The sequence below is a fragment of the Eschrichtius robustus genome, chromosome 16 (genome assembly GCF_028021215.1).
Source record: "Eschrichtius robustus isolate mEscRob2 chromosome 16, mEscRob2.pri, whole genome shotgun sequence".
Classification (NCBI taxonomy): domain Eukaryota; kingdom Metazoa; phylum Chordata; class Mammalia; order Artiodactyla; family Eschrichtiidae; genus Eschrichtius; species Eschrichtius robustus.
The window spans coordinates 25,731,156-25,752,177 of NC_090839.1; the positions used below are offsets into that span (position 1 = coordinate 25,731,156).

At 45.1% G+C, this 21,022-nt stretch overlaps 1 protein-coding gene across 1 annotated transcript in view; it reads right to left on the minus strand.

Annotated features, from left to right (window-relative positions):
- Positions 1–18,914, minus strand: part of CHMP4B (charged multivesicular body protein 4B) — a 46,079-nt gene extending 27,165 nt beyond the window's left edge. Inside the window, exon 1 of the mRNA XM_068524448.1 lies at positions 18,596–18,914. Within this exon, the coding sequence (XP_068380549.1) occupies positions 18,596–18,785 (190 nt within the window). The 5' untranslated portion in view covers positions 18,786–18,914. The remainder of the gene's footprint in view (positions 1–18,595) is intronic.
- Positions 18,915–21,022: the final 2,108 nt, after the last annotated feature.

Here is a 21,022-nt window from a genome sequence, read left to right on the forward strand (position 1 = left end):
AAAACAAAAAGGAGGATAAACACTAAAGATTCTCCAGCCAATTAATATCCTTAATCATGGCCACAGCAGCCCCCAAGCCCCCTTGCTGTGGGGCTCCCAGGTCCTCCCCTCAGATGACTGGCCGCCTTCCCTGCCTCTCCACTCTCACCTCCCCATCCGCCTTGGCACTTTGGTTCTCCTGCTCCAAATATGGGGAACCATGCAATGCACGGGCCACTCTGTTCACTGCCTCACCACCACTCTCTCCCAGCCAAGCTTCCTTCCAAATCCTGCTGAGCACTCACTCCTCCAGAACATCTTTGTAGTCCACCAGATATGAGACCTGGTTCTGGTTCCAGCTCTGGTCAAATCAAAGATTTAGTTTCTCCATCTGTAAAATGAGGGTGGGGAACAGACCCAGATGATCTAAGTCTCTTATGTTTCCAAGATACAGTAACTCATCAGATTCTGAACAAGGTTCAGCCAGACTAAGGCAACTGCCCCTCTTTCTTTCCTCGCTACCATTTACACATGGACCAAGATATAGCTCTGTCATGTTCAGATGTCCTGGCGTGTTATCTCTTCATGATGACCTTGTCTCAGGTATTGCTTCACTACTTCAGGAGACTCTAAATTTAAAGAAAGGAATCACCTTGTGTCTACTTTGGAATGGCCTTCTCCCCTCCTACCAACCAGAGCCATATGCCTTTATTAGTAATTAAAACAAAACAAAAACTTGCTTCTCACACATGAAAAAAATCAGACAAGTCCGTCTTGGGTCTGTTTTCACTTAAGAGACAGAAAATTTCTATGTTTTAACTATTCAACCAAGGGGGGCAGAGAAATTCAGGCCAAAATTAACTCACATAAGACCTGTAGCCTTATGAGTCTTAAAACCCAAGGGAGAAGGGAGGTCAGCTCCTAAGAGCCTGGGGGCCAAAGAAGTGGAGTGGGGAGTGCCTCTTGGTTTTGCTTTCCTCCACACTGCCGAGCTCTCCCCTGCTTCCCAGCAGAGAAGGCAATGCTGAGCATACCCCATAGATGTGGATTTTCAGCTGGGCCTGCACCTCTCCAAGTTCCCAGCATGGCCTGCGAATGCAAACAACTGGCCGAGAAGAGACTGAAAGTCCATAATCCGGCCCCTTTCCTGTATTTCTAGTGAGGGAAGTGGGGAAAATTGTGTGTCTACATAAATACACACATCCTCTCCTCTCCCAGCAAGAGGCAGCCTCTCTCCTCCAAGCTGCCTCTCACAGCCCTTCTCTTTCTCCCTTGGATTCTAGTCATAATCCCTGACAGGTTGTGAGCCAAGACAGGCCAACACTTACCCGTTTCTGTACTCCCAGCACAGAACCCTGCACTACTAGGTGTTTAGGAAACATACGTTGAGTGAGTAACAGAAGGAAAATATAATGGCCTCTGAGATTCTTAAAGAGGCCAGAGTAGACAAATACCACTCTCTTCTCAAGTCCTGAGATACTATAAAAATCAAGACTGCTAGAGAGCTGGAAGTGTCCAATATCTTGATCTGGGCAGTGGTTACGTTTGTAAAAGTTCACAAAGCTGTCTAATTAAGACTTGTCTGCTTTACCATAAACAAGTTATACCTCAATAACTTGAAAAGAAGAAAAAATCAGGAAGCACCAAAAATTACTATTTATGTGCCAACTCTTTCCTAGATCTCTTTATAGACTTCCTAGCCCTCCAGAGTCCTGTAAAATGGGCCAGAAGTAGGAATCATTCACACCCCTTGCACAGGAGGATCCTGCGAGGCAGAGAAAGACAGCCTGGTTACACAGAGTGTCAGGAATGTAGCAACAAAAAGACCCTGAGGTCTGGATCCTCCAGGCAGCCCACAAAACCACCAACAGCCAGTTATAACTCAAAAGAAAACAACCCTCTAAAATAGTAGCTGTCTACTCCATCTCTCCTGTCAGCCGGCTTCCTTTCATGGCAACTTTAATTTTATTTTCAAAACCATTCTGGCAGGGCTGGGAACATGCCACCGCAGCATTTGTTGAGAAGCAGTGAGGCACAACTCACTGGAATGAGGCGATAGGAGCTATGGGTTCCAGTCCCAGGTTGGCTTTCATGAGCTGTGTCACTTTTAATAGGTCACCAACCTCTCTGGACCTGGGATTTCCCTCTGTACACAGGACAGATGAGCTCTAAAGTTGTGTGATTTTCCAGAACTGTTTAGGAGACAGGAATGTAATGTGAAAGTTAATAAAAGGGACAGAACTGTTTTAATGGGCACTAGTAGACACTTGAAGTTTTAAAGGCCTTAATTTAGAACCAGGTGGGTAAATGTCTTACATATCCCTAAGAGACTTAGCCACTCGTGGTGGTGCCAGATTTACACTAAGCACAGGAGGCCTTTGCAGAGAAGGCCATGGCTCTCCCTAAGACTACAACTACATCTACAACTGCCATCCTAAAGAGTAGATTTAATTAAAATGACTCAAGTCAGGCCAGCCCTTAGTAGCTGGTTCCTTTCTCCACTCCCCTCACACAGGAGACAAATCCCCTGTGTCCCCAAAGGTGGGTCGGTGAGGAAGTCAAGTCCTACCACAAGGAAGCACCCCCGGTATGTTTAACTGGTCAGTGCTGAGTTTTTGTCCAGCGGGGTTTGAACCTGCTCAGCCCCAGCAGAAATCTGTGTCTCTGATTTGCCAAAAGGCTGGCAGTCTAGTCAGAGACAGGCTACTGATCCAAACGAGGAGATGCCCTCCAGCATCTGTGCTGTTCGCCTGGATGGAGGCTCAGGGGAGCAGCTAAAAACCATTATTCAGCTCTGGCCTCTGAACCAGGGAATCAAAATGGAAAATGTCCAGCACTTTCTACAAAATAGTCTGTGGCTTCCCCGACTTTTACAATGAGCAGGGATGTACCCAAAGCGTTAACAGACAAAATGAATGCTGAGCTACTCCATCTTTTTACACAGCAAAACTGCTTGGAGCAACACCTGCTTCTCTGGCAGATCACTGTAATATGGCACTTGTTGACTCAGAGAACGTTAGAGCAGGAAGGAATCTTAGCATTCTTTTAATCTGCCCTTCTCATTTTATTGTGAGAAAACAAATGCCCAGAGTTGGGCAGGCACTTGCCCAAAGATACCAGTGGACAGAGTCACAACTAGGACCAGGCTGCTCTAAGTCCTAGGGCTCTGTTCAACCAACCTGCATGCCGGGGGCGCCCAGGGAACAGGCAAGATAACAGGAGGCCGGGAGCTCAGGAAACAGGGAGGAAAAAAAGAGTTAGTTCAGATTCTTGTGATTAGGATAGGAGAGCCCAGGCTGAACCTGAAACGTATGGCCTCAGAAACAGAGGTCCTTGTCATCAGCAAAGAGAGTAACTAGTTCTCTCTTGGCTCAAAGATAAACAAAGGAAAGATTAAATAACCACAAAAATCACAACTAATTGAGTGAGCCAGCCAGGCAGCTGAGGGTGAGATGCCCAATATGAGGCAGCAAAGGACCTGATGAGGCTGGGTCAAGCTGGTTTAGGTCGGAAATATTTATTTGCCTGCTTACCTTCGGCATGTAATCTGAGATACTCTCAGAGTGGAAAAAAGTTGCTACTCTGCCTCTACCCAGCTGTCCAGGATGTGCTGGCCTTCGGAAAAAGCAGAAGGGGAACCAGGAAGAAGTAATGAGAAAAAGGGTGGTGAGCCATGTGTCTTCCCTTATAAGGAAACAGCCCCTATACCTACCTCATTCCTTCAAGTAATAATGGGTAGAAAGCCTACCAATGGGAAACCTCACCGGGTGCTGCAGAAAGATGGCTGCTGGTCCCCAGCACACTGCTCTCTAGACAGACTGTGTCTATCTGGTATGTGCCTCACTAAATTGAGCCTAAGACAGATTCCTCAGCTTGGCATCCAGTGCCTTCTTAGGGAGGCCACAGCTTACCTTTCCAACTCTTACTCCACCTGAGCCACCACCGCCCCTCTCCCACACCCCATAATGCTCCCACCCCTCCCATATATACACAGTGTACACTAATCTCAGTACCTTGGCTCCCACAATCCCCTCTGCCTGGAATGACCTTGACCCCCTCCTCTGTCCCAAATCCCGTTCATCTGTACCCCATTCAGCTGTGTCCTATACAGTCCCTTCACATGGAGTCTTTCACAGCAGGCACTCAAAATGTTGGCCACATTGGGTGGGACTTAATCTAACAACCCTTGTCCTTTTCCACCATCATCGGATAGAAACAAAGAGCTCCATCCTGGGATGCCAACTAGAGTCCCAGCTCCTAAACCTTAGAGTAGCTGGCTCTCTTTCAGGGACTATTTGTGTGGCCTGGCCTCTCTGCCTCTTATCTCTGAAATAAGAGTAATAGTCCTTGTCAGAGAAGCTGAGTGCCTCGAGATGAGAGGCTTTGGAAACACAGATTCTCAAGTTCAAGGCCATTATTTTAAACTCCCCTTAGACCCATGCACCATTTACCAACTAATGCTAGGAACCTAAAGCTGTTTCCAGCCAAATGCCTCTTCTTGTATCACAAATGCCCCCGTGTATAGCTGTTGAGAGAGCTACAGTGAGGACTCTGAGTAGCCTGTTGGCTTTTTATTTCCACAGAGTGTGGAGACTTCCATCTCAAGTGTGGCGACAGTTCATGGTTTCAAGAAAAGCCTGGAGTTTTAGGCCTGTTGTTCTCTCAAATCTCATGGTATAATTCATCAACTGGTTCCCAGTCTATGATTGTGAGCCCATGGGGTTCACAGTTATCACTCCACTGCTCTGTGAATGAGCCGACCCAGCACCGCCTGCACTAAATGATGAATATATTGCACAATAACAAAAACAACCGCCACTTGACCACGTACTACTGTTCATGTCAGACACAGTCCTAGGACGAAGACACAAAATAGTGGGTATTCAGTAAATACTGGTTGAACGGAATAATGTACCTCTCAATTAATGGGTACTAAAAGCACAACTATTATCACATGATCGTACCAAATATTTTTTGGATCTAGATAAGGGTCCTCCAACCTGAGAAGACTGAGGGCCTCTGGGATGATGAAAGAAGTCTTGGGTAGGAAGGATTCAGGTCTGGACACTATTACTAGTTACACTCCCAGAAAGCAGAGCCAGGATGCCCTGAGCTATCTCTAGACCTTGGTTTCCTCAGCAGAACAACAAAAAGGTAGGATTAAAAGCACTCTAACAGGAAATGCAAATGAAACTACAATGAGGTACTACCTCACACTGGTCAGAATGACCATCATTAAAAAATCTACAAATAACAAATGCTGCAGAGGGTGTGGAGAAAACGGAACCCTCCTACACCGTTGGTGGGAATGTAAATTGGTGCAGCCACTATGGAAAACAGTACGGAAGTTCCTCAAAAGACTAAAAATACTGTTGCCATATGATTCAGCAATCCCACTCCTGGGCATATATTCAGACAAAACTATAATTCAAAAAGATACAATATACAGACTACTATATATAAAATAGATAACTAATAAGGACCTACTGTATAGCACAGGGAACTCTACTCAATACTCTGTAATGGCCTATATGGGATAAGAATCTAAAAAAGAGTGGATATATGTATATGTATAACTGATTCACTTTGCTATACACCTGAAACTAACACAACATTGTAAATCAACTATATTTCAATAAAAATTAAGAAAAAAAAAAGATACACGCACCCCTATGTTCACAGAGGCACTATTTACAATAGGCAAGACATGGAAACAACCTAAATGTCCATCGACAGATAAATGGATAAAGAACATGTGAGATACACACACACACACACACACACACACAATGGAATACTACTCAGCCGTAAAAAAGAATGAAATAATGCCATTTGCAGCTACATGGATAGACCTAGAGATTATCAGGTCAGGGATTAGTAGATGCAAACTATTATATAGAGAACGGGTAAACAACAAGGTCCTACTGTATAGCACAGGGAACTACAGTCAATATCCTGTGATAAACCACAATGGAAAAGAATATGAAAAAGAATGTATATATATATATGTATGAATCACTTTGCTGTACAGCAGAAATTAGCACAACATTGTAAATCAACTATACTTCAATAAAATAAATTAAAAAACAAAAATAAAAAAAAGCACTCTAACAGGTCCTCCCAGCTCTGCTCTTTAAGATCCCTTACCCTTAGGCCAGCCTCTGAAGCTCTAGAGCTGTACCTGTGTGGCTTCACCGACCCTAGAATAGTGGTCCTCAACCCTAGGAGCTTTTGGCCCCCAGGGGACATTTAGCAGTTTTTGGAGACATTTTTGGTTGTCACAACTGGGGGATCAGGGGGTGCTATGGACATCTAGTGAGTAGAGGCCAAGGGGGCTGCTAACCGTCCTGCAATGCACAGGACAGCTCCCCACCACAAACAATTATCAAACCCAAAATGTCAATAGTGCCGAGGCTGAGAAACACTGCTCTAGAGACTGCTGAGGAAAGAAGCTTACTGCTGTAAAATAAAGGCTGGGGAATGCACAGCGCCGATGTTGTAGCGGACTGTGAATGAACGAACACAGTGAATAAGGGCTCTCAAACCATTCCAGACACGTACGAACAGCCTCCTCTCCATCTTCTCTCTGGCACTAGTCCCACTGTGTATAAGATGATTCAGTCACTCTAAGAACCTGAAACCTTATCCTCCTTCACCCAACCCATACCCATTACTGACACACAGCCTTTCGAGATTGAGCATAAATAAGAGGGAGCCTGAATGGTGCACGATGTGGCAGGAAAGCACTAGACTTGGAGCCTAATGAAGGCTAGCCTTGGCTCAGACCCTAGGGAAACCACTTAATTGCTTTGAGCCTTAGTTTCCTCCTCGGCAAAGTGGGTTAAAATCACTTTGCCCCATCTGCCTTTTAAAGCTTCTCTGAGTTTCAAAATAAGATCATGGATGTGAAAGTGTTTTGGAAGCCACAGAACCCAGCACAAATGTGAAGTACTCTCCTGCAGAATAACAGGTGCTCATACTCCGGAGGGAATATTGTAAAAATTAATTTCCAATAACAAGATTTTGTCCACTGGTGAGTTATAAGCACTCCAGGTTATGGAGTCCTGGCCCTATGGAACACCAAAGATACTAGAGCCCACCGTGATGCAGCCCACCTCAGGATGCCCAAGGCTCCTGGGTCAGCCCAGTGACTCAAGTAATCTGAACCTCAGCTTTCTCATCTCTAAAATGGGGGGATGGGGGGAATAATACCACTTAATACATGAGGTTGTTGAAAAGATCAAACCTGATCAAGTTTGTAAAGTGCATGGCATTTCCCAAAGATGGGGGGGAATATTTTCATTTTCTGAAGATTTTTGTCCTGAAAAAAAATTTTTGCTTCAAAATACTTTTTTAGAATGATGAAAATAACTTAAGAAAGGGTGTTTTCTACAATGCTATTTGTCCTTTACACCTCCAAAAGTATCTCTGAAATCTAAGCATAAGAAGGGTTGTCAGGAACTTCCCTGGTAGTCCAGTGGTTAGGACTCCGCGCTTCCACTGCAGGGGCACGTGTTCGATCTCTGGTTGGGAACTAAGATCCCGAATGTCTCGTGATGAGGCCAGAAAAAAGAAAAAGAAGGGTAGTCAGCAGCCGCCAGCCCTTCGGCCCTGCCTCCTAAGAGCAACAAGCTGAATGCCAGGCTGATACCAGCTCCCTCTTTGGCTATGGCCACAGAGGGCTACCAGCACCCACTACAGCTCAACACCCAAATCTTCTAAGCAATCTGCAACCAATTACTGCCCTTGTGCAAGATTCTAAAAGGAGAAAATGCTCTGGAGAGGTGAAAGCAACTGATCCAGCTGATGGAAAATTAAGAAACTAGTCTAATGAGTTCTGGGGACACTGAGCTGATCAAACTCCTCACCCAAATGGGGAGCCTTTCAGGTGGCCTCATCTGAGTAGCAACTCCTCTTCAAACCTCTGCAGAGAACAGCAGCCGCTACACACGTGTGCAAGTCTTGTGTTTGCTTTTACAACTATCAGGTCTTATACATGTTACAAGCCTTACACAGATTACAAACAAAGAACTTACAGTTCCTGCTTTAGCAGACAGTAAAGAACCCACTCCTCAGGTTTATTAGTTCCTACTTCCTTTTGTAGGAAGTAAGACAACTGTAAAGCAAATTGTAAAGCAAAGTAATAAACGTCAGAATAAGCTGCACTTTAGATTTAATATTCTAAAGCTAATTATTTTATGACTAGACTAAGTTAAACATTTATCCATTCTTATGTCCTCACCAAAGGGGCTTCTGATTCAAATAAAGTACTTTTTAAAGGTACTGCATATATCCCCATGTTCCTGGTTTTCCTTCTCAAAACTTTTCCTATTAATTCAAAGTTTCAAGCACTCACACATTTTGAGTTCCCTACTGCTTTAACATTCTACCACTCTCCAAAATAACTATTTAACAAAACACAGATTCAAGTAACACACACACACAGAGCTATTTTGACTCCCTCCACTGCATATCCTATTCTCTGAAGTCTGAATATGCTTCTAGAACAGATCATACTGTACCTTGATTGTATCTGTTTACTTGTCTGTCACTCTAGCTAGATTATGAGCACCTCAGAGGCAACGACCTGTCTCCACCTGCATGTCCCCAGTAAACTAGGACAGTACCTGGCACACACCTCAAGTTAATATATATTTATCAAATGGGTGCATGAAGGAAGCGAACATTTCTAGCAACCCTCTTTTAAAATGGACCATCTGAAATGCAAAATGAAATGCAAATGTCTATTGGGATCTCAACGTCAGAGTCCTGAAAGTGTACAATATCCAAATTCGTTTCAAAACCCCTTCCCTCAAATACACTCTACTCTTTACTCAACACAGCTAGAAGAGAGCAAAAGTTCTTCTGCAACTTCCAGTTGTAACTCTAGAGCTGAGGTGGTGCCTGTACCAAACAGGAAGTGCTCGCACCCAACCCCCACCTCTCCCCACCCGGTCACTGCCGACTCCTTTAAGGCCTAACGCAAAAGGTCACACTGTCATCCCCAACCCTAAACTGGGGCAAATCTCCCCAACTCAAATCTCCACCAAGCTACATTTAGGGTGTTCTTGCGGTTGGCACTAATGGCCAATTTTGGACTTTAATTACTGCTCTCCGAGGTTTATCCCCCCACCAGGAGTTGGGCCTCCAGGAAGCAGGAGTGTAAGGCAGGGCCTCACACTTCAGCAGAAAACCCTGACTGGGTAAATGTCTGAACTCCTGCTTTGGGACACACAGAGCCTCATGGCTCTGAGCAAACTCAACTGCCCTGATTGTTCAACAGGAGAAAACTTTCCTCAGCAGGTTGTGCTGTGCCTCAAGCTCCAGGGCAAGCATCCTAAGCAACCTGGTGCTTGATCCTGGGGTGTTTTGTTTTGTTTTGTTTTTTGGTTTGTTTGGTTGGTTTTGAGGGTGAAAAGGAGATGACAGAGCTCTTTGCTGGGTTTTAACCCAATTAGGAATCCTGCTCAAAAATTCACTATCACCTTAAAATCCAGAAAAATGTCATTTTACCGAATTAAATAGGGCAAATTTGATGATGAAATTTCCTGTTTCACCATCCCACCTCACTCCCTCTCCCCTAGCTGAGAAACTCCTTGCATTTTCTAGCTTGACTTTATCCATAAAGAAACACTCCTGAAAGAAACACTTTACCTAGGATGGTTCTAAGACTCCAGTCAGAAAATGTATGGGCTGTTTAGTCAGGATAACTTTTTCCTCTGAGAGAGCCACAGATCTGTCCAACAGTAGGATCCACTGCGCCAGGCTGTGTCTTTTTCACTGCCTGGAAATCCACATGGCATCTCAGACGGCTCCTAACACAGAACAGGCACTCAGAGAACATCTGTTCCTCCTGATGCAGAAAACTGGTGGATCATAACAGTATCAATGCCATATAAACAGAACAGGAAACAGTCACAAAGCCACTGAACCAAGAAATCAGAACTCACTGAAAAATAATTTCTGGTGGAAAAAGATATGACTTTAAAAAATTCACTTCTTAGCCCACTCCAGGTGGAGTTATCTCCTCACCTGGGGTCCTCATGGCACTCTACACAAGCTCACTGGGTGAAAATTCTTTCTTCACCACCCCACCAGGCAGTGGTGCTCCCTGAGGATGGGAACTACCCCTAACCTATCACCAGAGTTGTTGGTGCCTGACAACCAGTGGGACCTCATGACCAACAGCTTTACTGAATGCATGTCAATTATCTAGATGGCTGGCTTCTTTCATGAAGAAGGCTGCTACCCCATCAGGAGGACATGTGTTCAAGTTCTTTTTCTTTTTCTTTTTTTTTTTTAGTATTTATTTATTTATTTGGTTGCACCAGGTCTTAGTTGTGGCAGGCGGACTCCTTAGTTGCGGCTCGCTGGCTCCTTAGTTGCGGCACGTGGGCTCTTTAGTTGCGGCATGTGAACTCTTAGTTGCAGCATGCACATGGAATCTAGTTCCCTGACCAGGGATCGAACCCAGGCCCCCTGCATTGGGAGCGTGGAGTCTTAACCACTGCACCACCAGGGAAGTCCCTCAAGTTCTTTTTCAAGGGAAGGAAGGAAGACTTCCACTGAATTCTCCAACCATTCTGTGGCCTCATCAGATGACTGAAGGTATTTGGGAATAGGCTGAGCTGGATAAGAGTTCAATCTTTGAGCCACAAAATGAGTGAGCAAATTAGCCAGGTAGACAGCATCCCTGAGTGTCCAGGAAAGAATACTGGCATGGACATATGAAAAATGCCCAACATTCTCATGTAACCCCTACAATAACTATAGAGAGCTATCTCTTTAATGTGCATACAAACCACCTGGAGATCTCATAAAAATGCAGGTTCTCCTTCAGTAAGTCTGGGTGGGGCTTGAGAGTCTGCATTTCTAACAATTTCACAATGTTCCCACAGACCACACTTTGAGTGGCCAAGTTTTGTTGTTATTGCTGTTGTTTTTAACCTTTTTAAAAATTGAAGTATAGTTAATTTATAATGCTGTGCTGCTTTTTGTTTTTTTAATTGAAGTATAATTGACCTACAACACTATATTAGTTCCAGGTGCATATATAGTGATTCAATATTTCTATATGTTACAAAATGATCACCATGATAAGCCTAGTTATCATCTGTCACTACACAAAGTTATTACAATATTACTGACTATATTCCCCATGCGGTACATTTCCTCTGACTGACTCATTTATTTTTATAACTAAAAGTTTGTACCTCTTAATCTCCCTCACCTATTTCACTCATGCCTCCCATACCCCTGCCCTCTGGCAACCACCTGTTTGTTCTCTGTATGAGTAGCAAAGTTGTATAGTAAATAGTGCATCCTGTTCTTGCAGCTGAAGCAGCTGATGCTCAGAGACAGGAGGAGACTTCCACTAGCAAGCAGAGGTGGAATGTGAACTCAGGGCTTCTGATCCCAAACCCAGAGACTTTTCTACCATACCATTCCACTAATCTTTTCAGCTAAACATCCAGGACCATGAAGATGTGTAGCTTTCCCGCATCCCTCAAATAAGCCCTCCCGCCAGCTTTGCCATGTAAGGAAGAGGGAGGAGGGAAAACTAGAAATAGAAGCTATGGGTGAATCAAGCCAGCCAGATGCTCTTGTTAAGAACTTAAATCATTCAATCCTTCAGCTAAGACTCCTTAAGAAGGACCAAACAAACTTCAGGCGCTCCTAGATGCTCATTCCTTCACCAATGAAAGGCCACAGGGAAGTGTAATTGTTTAAAACAAAAAAAAACAACTGTGTCAGTGATATGGGAATTATCAGGGCCTTACAGCACACGGAACCAAATTAATTCCTAACAAACGGCTAGTCCTGTGTGTGCTGGGCTGTGCTGCTCAGACCTCAGCCGGCATATTCAGAATGGTCAGCTCTGCCCACTCCACACCTTAAGAGCAAAACTGATGAACAGGAGCCCACCCAGAGGAGGGTAACAAGGAAAGAACAGAAACACCAGGCAAGGAACCGTCAATGGAACAGAGAAGACCTGTTGAGACGTAAGCCCCATTTTCCTTGATCTGTCTTCCCAAAGGGGGATTAGACCTGTTCTCTGTGGCCCCAAGAGGCAGAATTAGCAACCTGTTTTCCCAGTTGAAGAAAACAGTTCACCACTGTCTAGTGTCAGAGCTGGGATCTGCCCGTGAACCTTCTAACTCCAGATCCCACATTCTTTCCTCCAGCCCAAACTGTTTCCCTACAGAGCTACCACCCCAACCTGTACCAGAGGTAGGCACTACAGGAAGACAGATCTCAGTTCCAAATAAGAAAGGTGATTTCATAGTCAGAGCTGTCCAAAGACAGACTATGCTGTAGCGTGGGAGGATAGAGCACCTAATACAAATCCTATCAGCAGAGAGGTTCAATCAGAGGTTAATCACTTGGCAGGAATACTGCAAAGGGAATTTGGGCACTGGATGGGTGACTGGGTGAGATGAACCTGCCACCCCTCAGAGATGAATTAATCTCTTCCTGCTGTATTTTCCTCTAACACTTCATTTGTACATAGTTTGCCTTTCATCAGTTACTTGTACATGTGTGTGTCATCTTCACTGAACTGTAAGCCCTTGTAGTGTCTTATCCATCTTTATATCCCTTATTGTGCCTAAGACTATACCTGGGAAACCAAGGAAACATTTACGTGCCTCCTCTGTGCCGGGCACTCTGGTGTGCATTCTGTACATATCACCTTATTCCGTATCCTCACAAGAACCCTAAGAAGTATTGTTATTACTGCCTTTTTATAGATGGGGAAACAAACTCAGAGGATAACTGCCAAGGCATTGCTGGTGAGTGGTGAAGCTGCCACTCAAACTGGGAATCTTCTACTTACACCATCATGCTGCCCTCCTCCTAGAAGGAACTGAACAAACATCTGCTGACTTAAGCCAGACACCTTAAAAAACAGGCCAGTACTATATCCAGCTAGGTCTGTTGTCGTTTTCTGCTGCTATGCTCAAATTTTCCTTCTAATTATAACCATCCATTCTCAAAGTGACCAATATAAAGTTGTTGTTTTTGGATATCCTCTCTCTCACTTTTTCAAAGACAGTGGCAGAGCAAGAGGACCAAGTTTTCACAAACCTTTCCTACCCAAAGGAATCCCTCAAGGCCCCAAGAACTCCACCCCCTCCTCCCAGTAGACCCTAGCTCCATCTCAGGGCTCTGGACCACTGTAAACAAATCAGGTCCTGGCTTTCTGCCCCAGAGGTGTATGGCTCACACACATCTTCACAGGCTCTTCTCCAGAACCTCGTTCTCCACACTCAAACCCAACGCAGGGCAACTCAGAACTTCCCTGAGCAAAACAGTCTAGCTCACAGGTCCTCACATTTAGCTAAACTTCCAAACAAAATCTATCCTGAATTTCAAATCACATTAGAAACCTACTGGCAGGCACTTAAAAATATTTAATCTTCCTGCCAAATGGGGCAAAAAAAGATTTTGTAATTTGAATCAGAGGCGCCAGCATGTTTGGACAGCCAACGCATAGGCTTCTCTGACACTCCATCTGTCTTCAGAAGTAAACCAAAGCCAATCTGGCCAACCATCTCTTTAAACAAGAAACTTAAGCATCACCAAGGGAAATCCTCATTGCTCAGTTCCCTGGGTGGGTTTCGGGTTTTCCACCCCCGGGCCTCTGGGATAGGAGATACTGCAGGTACACGCACTATTAAGATGCTGTGCTTTTCAACCTGACACCTTGATTGCAGAGAACCAAAAAGCCACATTCACTATAAATTTAACTTATTAAGATGTCTTCCCATGTGTTAACATTTTAGAGCAACTTTATTAAACATGAGAGAGCCACCCCGGCTCCAGCAATAAGCAGGACTTAATGAAGATATATTTCCCATGAGCGTCTGGCCTCTCTGCATCCATCAGACATTTTCAACTGAACCTAAATTAACCTGTAAATGAACTGATTTGCATTCATAAACCCAACAGAAATATACCAGTTTAGGGTGAGATATCCAATCTCCATTTTCCAATCTCACACAATTCTCTTGTTAAACTAAAATATGATCCTTTCTACAACCTGGTTTCATCTTTATTAAAATGGGAAAACAGGGAAATCTGAACCACCTAGGGTAGATATTTCATAACTAGTTACAATGCCTTAAGAAGAAAATAATCTTCGATATATGATCACCTTTCTTATGGAGAACACCAACTGGGCACTGTTCAGAAAGGTACCAAAAAAGACCTAAGCTGGGGAGATTTTCGTCAGTTCACCTATACTGCATTCCTGGTTCCCATCTATTTCTCAGTGAAAGAACTTTTCCACTTGACCAAAGAGGTTTGATCAACAATAACTTTATCAGAAAAGGAAAAAAGTATACTTACTCAATATCCACAATGTGCCACACTCTTTCATATATTGAATATTATCTTAGTTAATCCTCACCACAGTCATGTGAGATGAATATTATTTCCACTTGATAGTAAAGGAAAAATGACAATATTTAAGTGCCTTGGATGGCAGGGCCTGTGTCTGGTTTCTCTATATTCCCAGCACTAAGCTCCAGGCACTTAGCATGGGACCTAGGACACAGTTTAAGAGCCTGCCACATGCTTAAGAATGAATACATCGCTAAAGGAAACAAAAAGAAATTTGGAAAAAATATGCAATCCAAATTTTGCTCTAGGCCCCTACCTGAAACCACTGCCTGGAACACACCTGCCTGATGCAAATAATCTACTTGAGCAGCAGAGGTTTGTTTCAAAGGACAATTTATCATCTTTCCAACACCTACGTCACAAAAATAGCATCCACATTTGGCTACACACTTCACAGGGCAGGACCTAGTCCTGTCTCACTTCTTTTTCCCCCCGACTCAGCACCACACCTTGCACAGGTGGGTGTTTAATGATCTGAGTGATGACAAAGGTCATGATGATGCCTTCAGCCATCATGGGAGTAAACAAAACACAAGATGCCCACAGCCACCAGAAGAACTGGTCTCTGAGTCAAGTTACATCCTCTCTCCAGCCTCATTTTCCTCTCCGGACAATATGAATAACAGATCATACCCCCAAGACTGTTTGCAATCATTTAATAAATACTTACTGAGCATTAGCTACATGCCAGCACCGTGCTAGATACAGGGGACACAGCAATGAACATGACTATCACATCCTGCCTCATGGAGCTCAAAGTCTCGGTGGATATCATGAGACTCCTAAGAAAAAAGGAGTTTTACAAACTTCAAAGGACTCACAATTATGAAGAATTGCTCCTCCTCTGAGTTTCTGAAGTTGGTTAATGGCATCACCATCCACCCATTGTCCAAGCTGTAAACTTGGGAATTGTCTTCAACTCCTCCCTCTCCTTCATCTTGCCCACAATTCTGACCAATCACCAACCTTCTTCTGATTCTCCTTCAGAAAAGTCTCTGATATGTATTACTTCTCATCTAGTTTTCCATGCTTCTACTCTAGGCCCTTTGTTCCCACCTGAAGAGTCTCCTTGTAATAATGATAATGGCAACCATTTATTGAACACTTACCATATGGCAGGCATTCTACTAAGAACTTTGCATGCATAACATAATTTAATCTAATAAGGTAGATACTAGTACCCCTATTTACAGAGGAGGAATCTGAGGTACAGAGTAACCTGCCCAAGACACACAGCTAGTGACAAAGCTACAGCTCAAGTGCACTGTCCATGAGATTCTACCCATATCCCTTACTGGATTCCTGCCTCCAGTCCCTTCTTGGTCAGCTGACACTCCTTCCTTTATTGCTACTGCTGCAGTGCTCTTTCAGAAATCCAAGCTGGTCTGTCTCTTCTGCTTTAAGACAGCCTATGCTCCTCACCATCTCCAGGTCAAAGTCTAAAGGCTACAGGTCACTCCCCAGTGTTAACCATCTGCTGTCCTGCCCCACAGACTCCCACCAGGAGATGCTCTCACTCAGGGCTCCCCAAACTCCTTGCTGACCCACTTCACATCTCCTTCCTCAGCCAAGCCACCTTTGCCCTTTCCCCTCCAGACAAGAATATTCTCCTCTGCAGCCTGAGCCCCACGTACACACTCAATGTTTCAGCACTGACTGGTATGTTTCCTTCCCTCTCTTCCTCCTCCCTCCTCCTCCTTCTCCTCCTTGTCCTCCCTCTCTCTTTCTCTCTCTCTCACACAAACTCAAAAAACAAACAAACAAAACAAAACAAACAAAAAAACCCACCATACACACACTTCCAATCCTGAGTCCCTGGAGGGCAGGCACAGTGTTATTTTCATCTCTGATCCTCCAAGTCCCAGCACAGCTCAAGTCAGTAAGTAACTAAATGAATGGTATGTTGTGGTGTTAACACCTCTGAGCACTATTCCTATAAGCAAATAAGACCTTCCCCGAGAGGACACTAAAAAGAAAGGCAGTAGCTCCTGTCCTCTCAAGCAAACTCAAGAAGACAGACTGCTTTCCAAAAAGTTATTACAACTAGCTGAGATTGGTCCTCCACAGTCTGCTGGCAGCCTCTCTCCAAGCCTCTTGAAAGCCAATTAATCACCTCTAAAACGGTAGAAACAAAACTGCTCCAGACCAAAAGACCACAGGAGAATTGCTCTCTCAGTTCGGAGATGATGTAAACTGATGCCCTCCTCCATCCGGCAATGGGCAAAGCATTCCCCAAATGCAGCCTGGTCAAAACACTGACTCTAAATTACCTCTGTGAACAACAGAGGATCCTGACTGAGGGAGAGTCATCACAGAAAAATGCCAGAGACAGCAAAATCTAACCCTGCTCTCCATCTCCAGAGCTACAACTGGACTCCAGGCCACAAATGCATGGCTGCCTCTGTCCTCACTGGTCTCCCAGCTCCCATTCTCACCCCCCACAGGTCTACTTTCCAAAGAGAGGCCAGATGGTGTTTTTAAAACTATGTGAATGATAAGGACACACGTAACACCCTCCAACAGCTTTCCATCCACTTGGAATAAAATCTAAACTCTTTACCAGGAAGTTCAAAGTCCACCCCACACCCACTTATTTTATACCACTCTCCTCTTCAATCACTACATTCCAGAAACAGAGGTCTTCTGTTTCTTAAAAGAGGCCAACCTCCGGGCGTTTTTCTATGCTGTCTGCCTGCCTGGAAGGCTTCTCCCCTAGATTTCTACAGAGCTGGTAAGTTCTCAAGGTTCAGTTCAAACTTGACCTTTTCAAAGAGGACTCCCCCTGACCACCCTATCTAAAGTGACACCCCTTCCCACCCCATCACTCCCCATCCAATTTTTTTTTTAGCACTTTTCATCACTAGACAAAATTTTCTTCATTTATTTCTCTGTCTTCTCCCTCATTAGGGTGGAAGCTGCATTTTGTTCACCCTGTGAATATAGTGCATGCAGTAAGCCCCCAAAAAGAATGTCCAGAGTATCCACTGACTATCAGCAAAGGAGCATCCTCAGGATGGGTTATTTTGTGCTTTTGTTAAAATGAAGAAAACATCTATTTAACCCCTACTGTATACTGGGCACTGTAAATCCATATCTTCCTTTCAGAGGTAAATTCACTAGCTCAAGGTCACACAGCTAGTGACTTGCGGACTTCTGAGTTAAATACTTGTTTGTAAAGCTCCTAAACCCCTCTCACCTTTCCTCCTTCTCAGGGGGAGGGTTGTTACGCTATGGCTCACTCTCATATTGCCATAACAACGAGAAAAATCAAATATTCCTGAATTGCTTTACAGTTACTAAAGCGTTTTCACATTCACCTCACTTAAGAAGAATACAAAGCACTTGCCCAGAAAGCCATACAACGGTAAGTAAAGTGCCTCAGAGTTCAATATCCCTGCCCTGAACCACAGTGGGGACTGGGGGAGGAGTCGGGGCCAAAGGAGGAATGGAATCCCTATTTCTGGTACACAGGGACTGGGAAGCAGTGAGTCACCAGGTGAAGGCTTGCGCTACGTGAAACTCTGATAAGGCAACAAGAAGTGAATCACAGGGCTGGAAGGCACCTTAGGCCTCATGGAGGCCAAAGCTCGGCTGACGGATGGGGAAAATGAGGCTCAAGAAGAAAAGGAACTTGCTCAAGCTCACTCAGCAAGTGAATAGAAACCGAACCAGGGGGTCTCCTCTCCCCCAGTCCCTTTTTCTCTCCATCCAGGCGGCTTCTTAAGAAGAATTCTGAGTCAGGGGGATGGGGAGGGACCAAGGACTGCTCATGTACTCCATAGAGGGGTCGGGAGAGGGTAGGGGTGGGACTAGGAAGGACACAAGTGTCAGGATGGAGGGCAGAAATGAGCCAAGGAGGCGGCGGCAGTATCTGGGAAGGTGGGTGAGGGCAGGCCAGAAGGAGGAGGAAAAGGCGGAAGAGAAACGAATAGAGTGAGGGCGGAGGAAGAAGTGCTGTGAAATTAGAGTCGAAAGGGCCTGGCAGAATGGGGAGAGCCTGAGACGAGACGGCTGAAATAGCAGTATGACGATGGAGGAGTCCAGGGCTCCGGGAGACACTGAAGGGAGTCAGACGGGGAGGGGTCCCGGACCGGGAAAGGCAAGGAAGGGAGTCTGACGGGATAAGAGTTCCAGAACCTGAGCAAACACTGGGGCAAGTCTCACGAAGGTGGAGTCCGGGCCAGAGGAGTCTGAGGGGGCCGGGCCGACTCACCGCGCTTGTTTTTGGTGCCGTGCTTCTTGGCGGCTGTCAGCTCCTGCTCGATCTTCTTCTCCAGGAATTCCTGCTTCTTACTTAGCATCTCCTCCGTGTCCCGAAGCCTCTGGATGGCCTCCTGGGGGGTCGGGCCGCCCTTGCCGGCTTTACCCCCTCCAGCCCCGAACAGCTTCCCGAACACCGACATGGTTGCTGCTCGCCGTGCCGGCCTGCGCCGCCCGCTCCGGCTCGGCTCGGCTCCGGCGCCTTCTCCCCGCTCCCCGCTCCGCCGCTCCCTGCCGCCGCAGGCCTCTCCGCCACCTCCGCCCCGCAGCTGCGCCCTGCCGCGCCACCTACCACAGGCCCCCACGCCCGGCCCGGCCGGCGTCAAGGAAACACGCCACTGACTACAACTCCCGGTGGGCAACGCGCCGTCCGTCCCTCAAATCTAACGGAGGGTGGCGCGCTGCATGCCGGGAGGCTATAGTCTTCCTGCTTAAAGCTCTCGGCGGCGCGCTTTTTAGGTCTAGCTAGGGTCAAAGGGCGAGGTCGCATGCTGGGAAATGTAGTCTCCTTGGAATCAGTTCTGTAGCGGTAGAAGAACAGGAAGAGAAGTAAGAATATTTTATAAAACAGTAATTAACGTTATGCACAGTCTATGATCCAGGCATTGTGGAAAATGCTTTACATGCATTATCACATTTAATTCTCACAAGCCTATGAGAGATAATACTGTTACTATTTTTGTAGGTGAGTAAGCAAGACTCAGAGAAATTGAGTGACTGACTAGCTTAACTTAATAGCCTTCGCATATGCTGTTTCTCTACCTGCAATGCCTGTCTACTCCGTATTCACCTAACACGTTCTTCGAAACCTAGTAGAGGCTAACAGCAAAGCTAGACTGCAAAGGTTCAAAACCCACTTTGAATACTTACTTGAGCAGTTACTTCCTCTACTCTGAGCTTCCCTTTCCAAAACTGTAAACTGGAGATAGCAATAGGACCACCTCCAACCTTGTGTGAGATAGGGAATGTAAGATGCTTACTTAGCATAGGCCTAGCACAGTAGGTGCTCAGAAATGTATATTTTATTCTGGGTCATCATTATGCACAATAGCAATTAAACCGGGAGAAGACTCAAAACTTTCAAAAGTAGCAGAATTGAGGATTTTTTTGCCCCTGCATTACAAAGGGCCAACTGGTTGTGGGATCACATTTCATTGTTTTTCCTTGTCTTTTGCTGTCAAGAATCACTTCTCCGGATTTCCTTGGTGGTCCAATGGTTAAGACTCCGCGCTTCCAATGCAGGGGGCGTGGGTTAGATCCCTGGTCAGGCAAGTAAGATCCCACATGCTGCACGGTGTGGCCAAAAAAAAAAAAAAAAAAGGAATCACTTCTCCATCTATTAGCACTGAGGCTGTGTCTAGTAGCCAATACTTCGCCCAAGCCCACCAATCTAATTTGCTGCTTCCAATCTTTTGCATTTGTTAGCCTTGAATGAAAACAAAGAGTAAAGCAGTTCTGAGTAAACCAGTTCTGAAGTGCTCTCCAATGAAGAAAAACTTGGCTTCTTTTTTATCCCTTCCTGGACTCTGTTGCTTAGGAACAGAGTTTCAAATAAATGAGAGCTTAATGGAACTTTTCCTCTATTATTTCACATATATGAGTCTCCTCCCCAGACTATTATCTACATATAGACAAAAATATGCCTTGAATGTTGTCCTTGTCGTTGTTGTTGTAATCTGCCACGACCCCAGCCTGCACCTAAAGGTAACTATTCCCAAAGGATGAGAGAGTTCATCTCACCCAACTTTCCAGGTTGGAAGAAATTTTTCAAATGTGAGAGACATACTAGAACTGTCAAGAATTCACAGCAGCATAAATTGTGAAACATAAATCACACTTCTGTTTGTTTTGTAATTGAGACATTGCAATGTTTTTATCAAAATAAAAAACAAAAACGAGGTGGATTCCATCAAGCCATCAACCCCTCCATATCTAAGAAATCTGCCTCTCCCCTCTTATCTAAGTCATGGTGCAACCAGGCACACAGGTAGCAAAACATTTGCTGGGTTTGAGCCATGGCCCAAAGAATATATTAACAGTCAGACTCTGCAGACCTCACCACCACCAGTCTCATATTGCTGTGGGGTAAGCCGGGATGATAGCAGAGCCCCTCATGTCATAACTCTGGGAGCCCAGAAATACATCTTGGTGATATGATAGCAGAATATTCCGATTTAATCTTTAGTACCAACCCCAATTAATTGGTGTGTGGGTCACTCGGATTACTGGGTTGAGAAGAATTCTGAGTCTGCATCAGGACACCTCTTAAAAATGTTCTGAGATCAATTCATGATGTCTGCGGACTTCCCTGGCAGTCCAGCGGTTAAGACTCTGGGCTTTCAATGCAGGAGGTGCGGGTTCGATCCCTGGTCGGGGAACT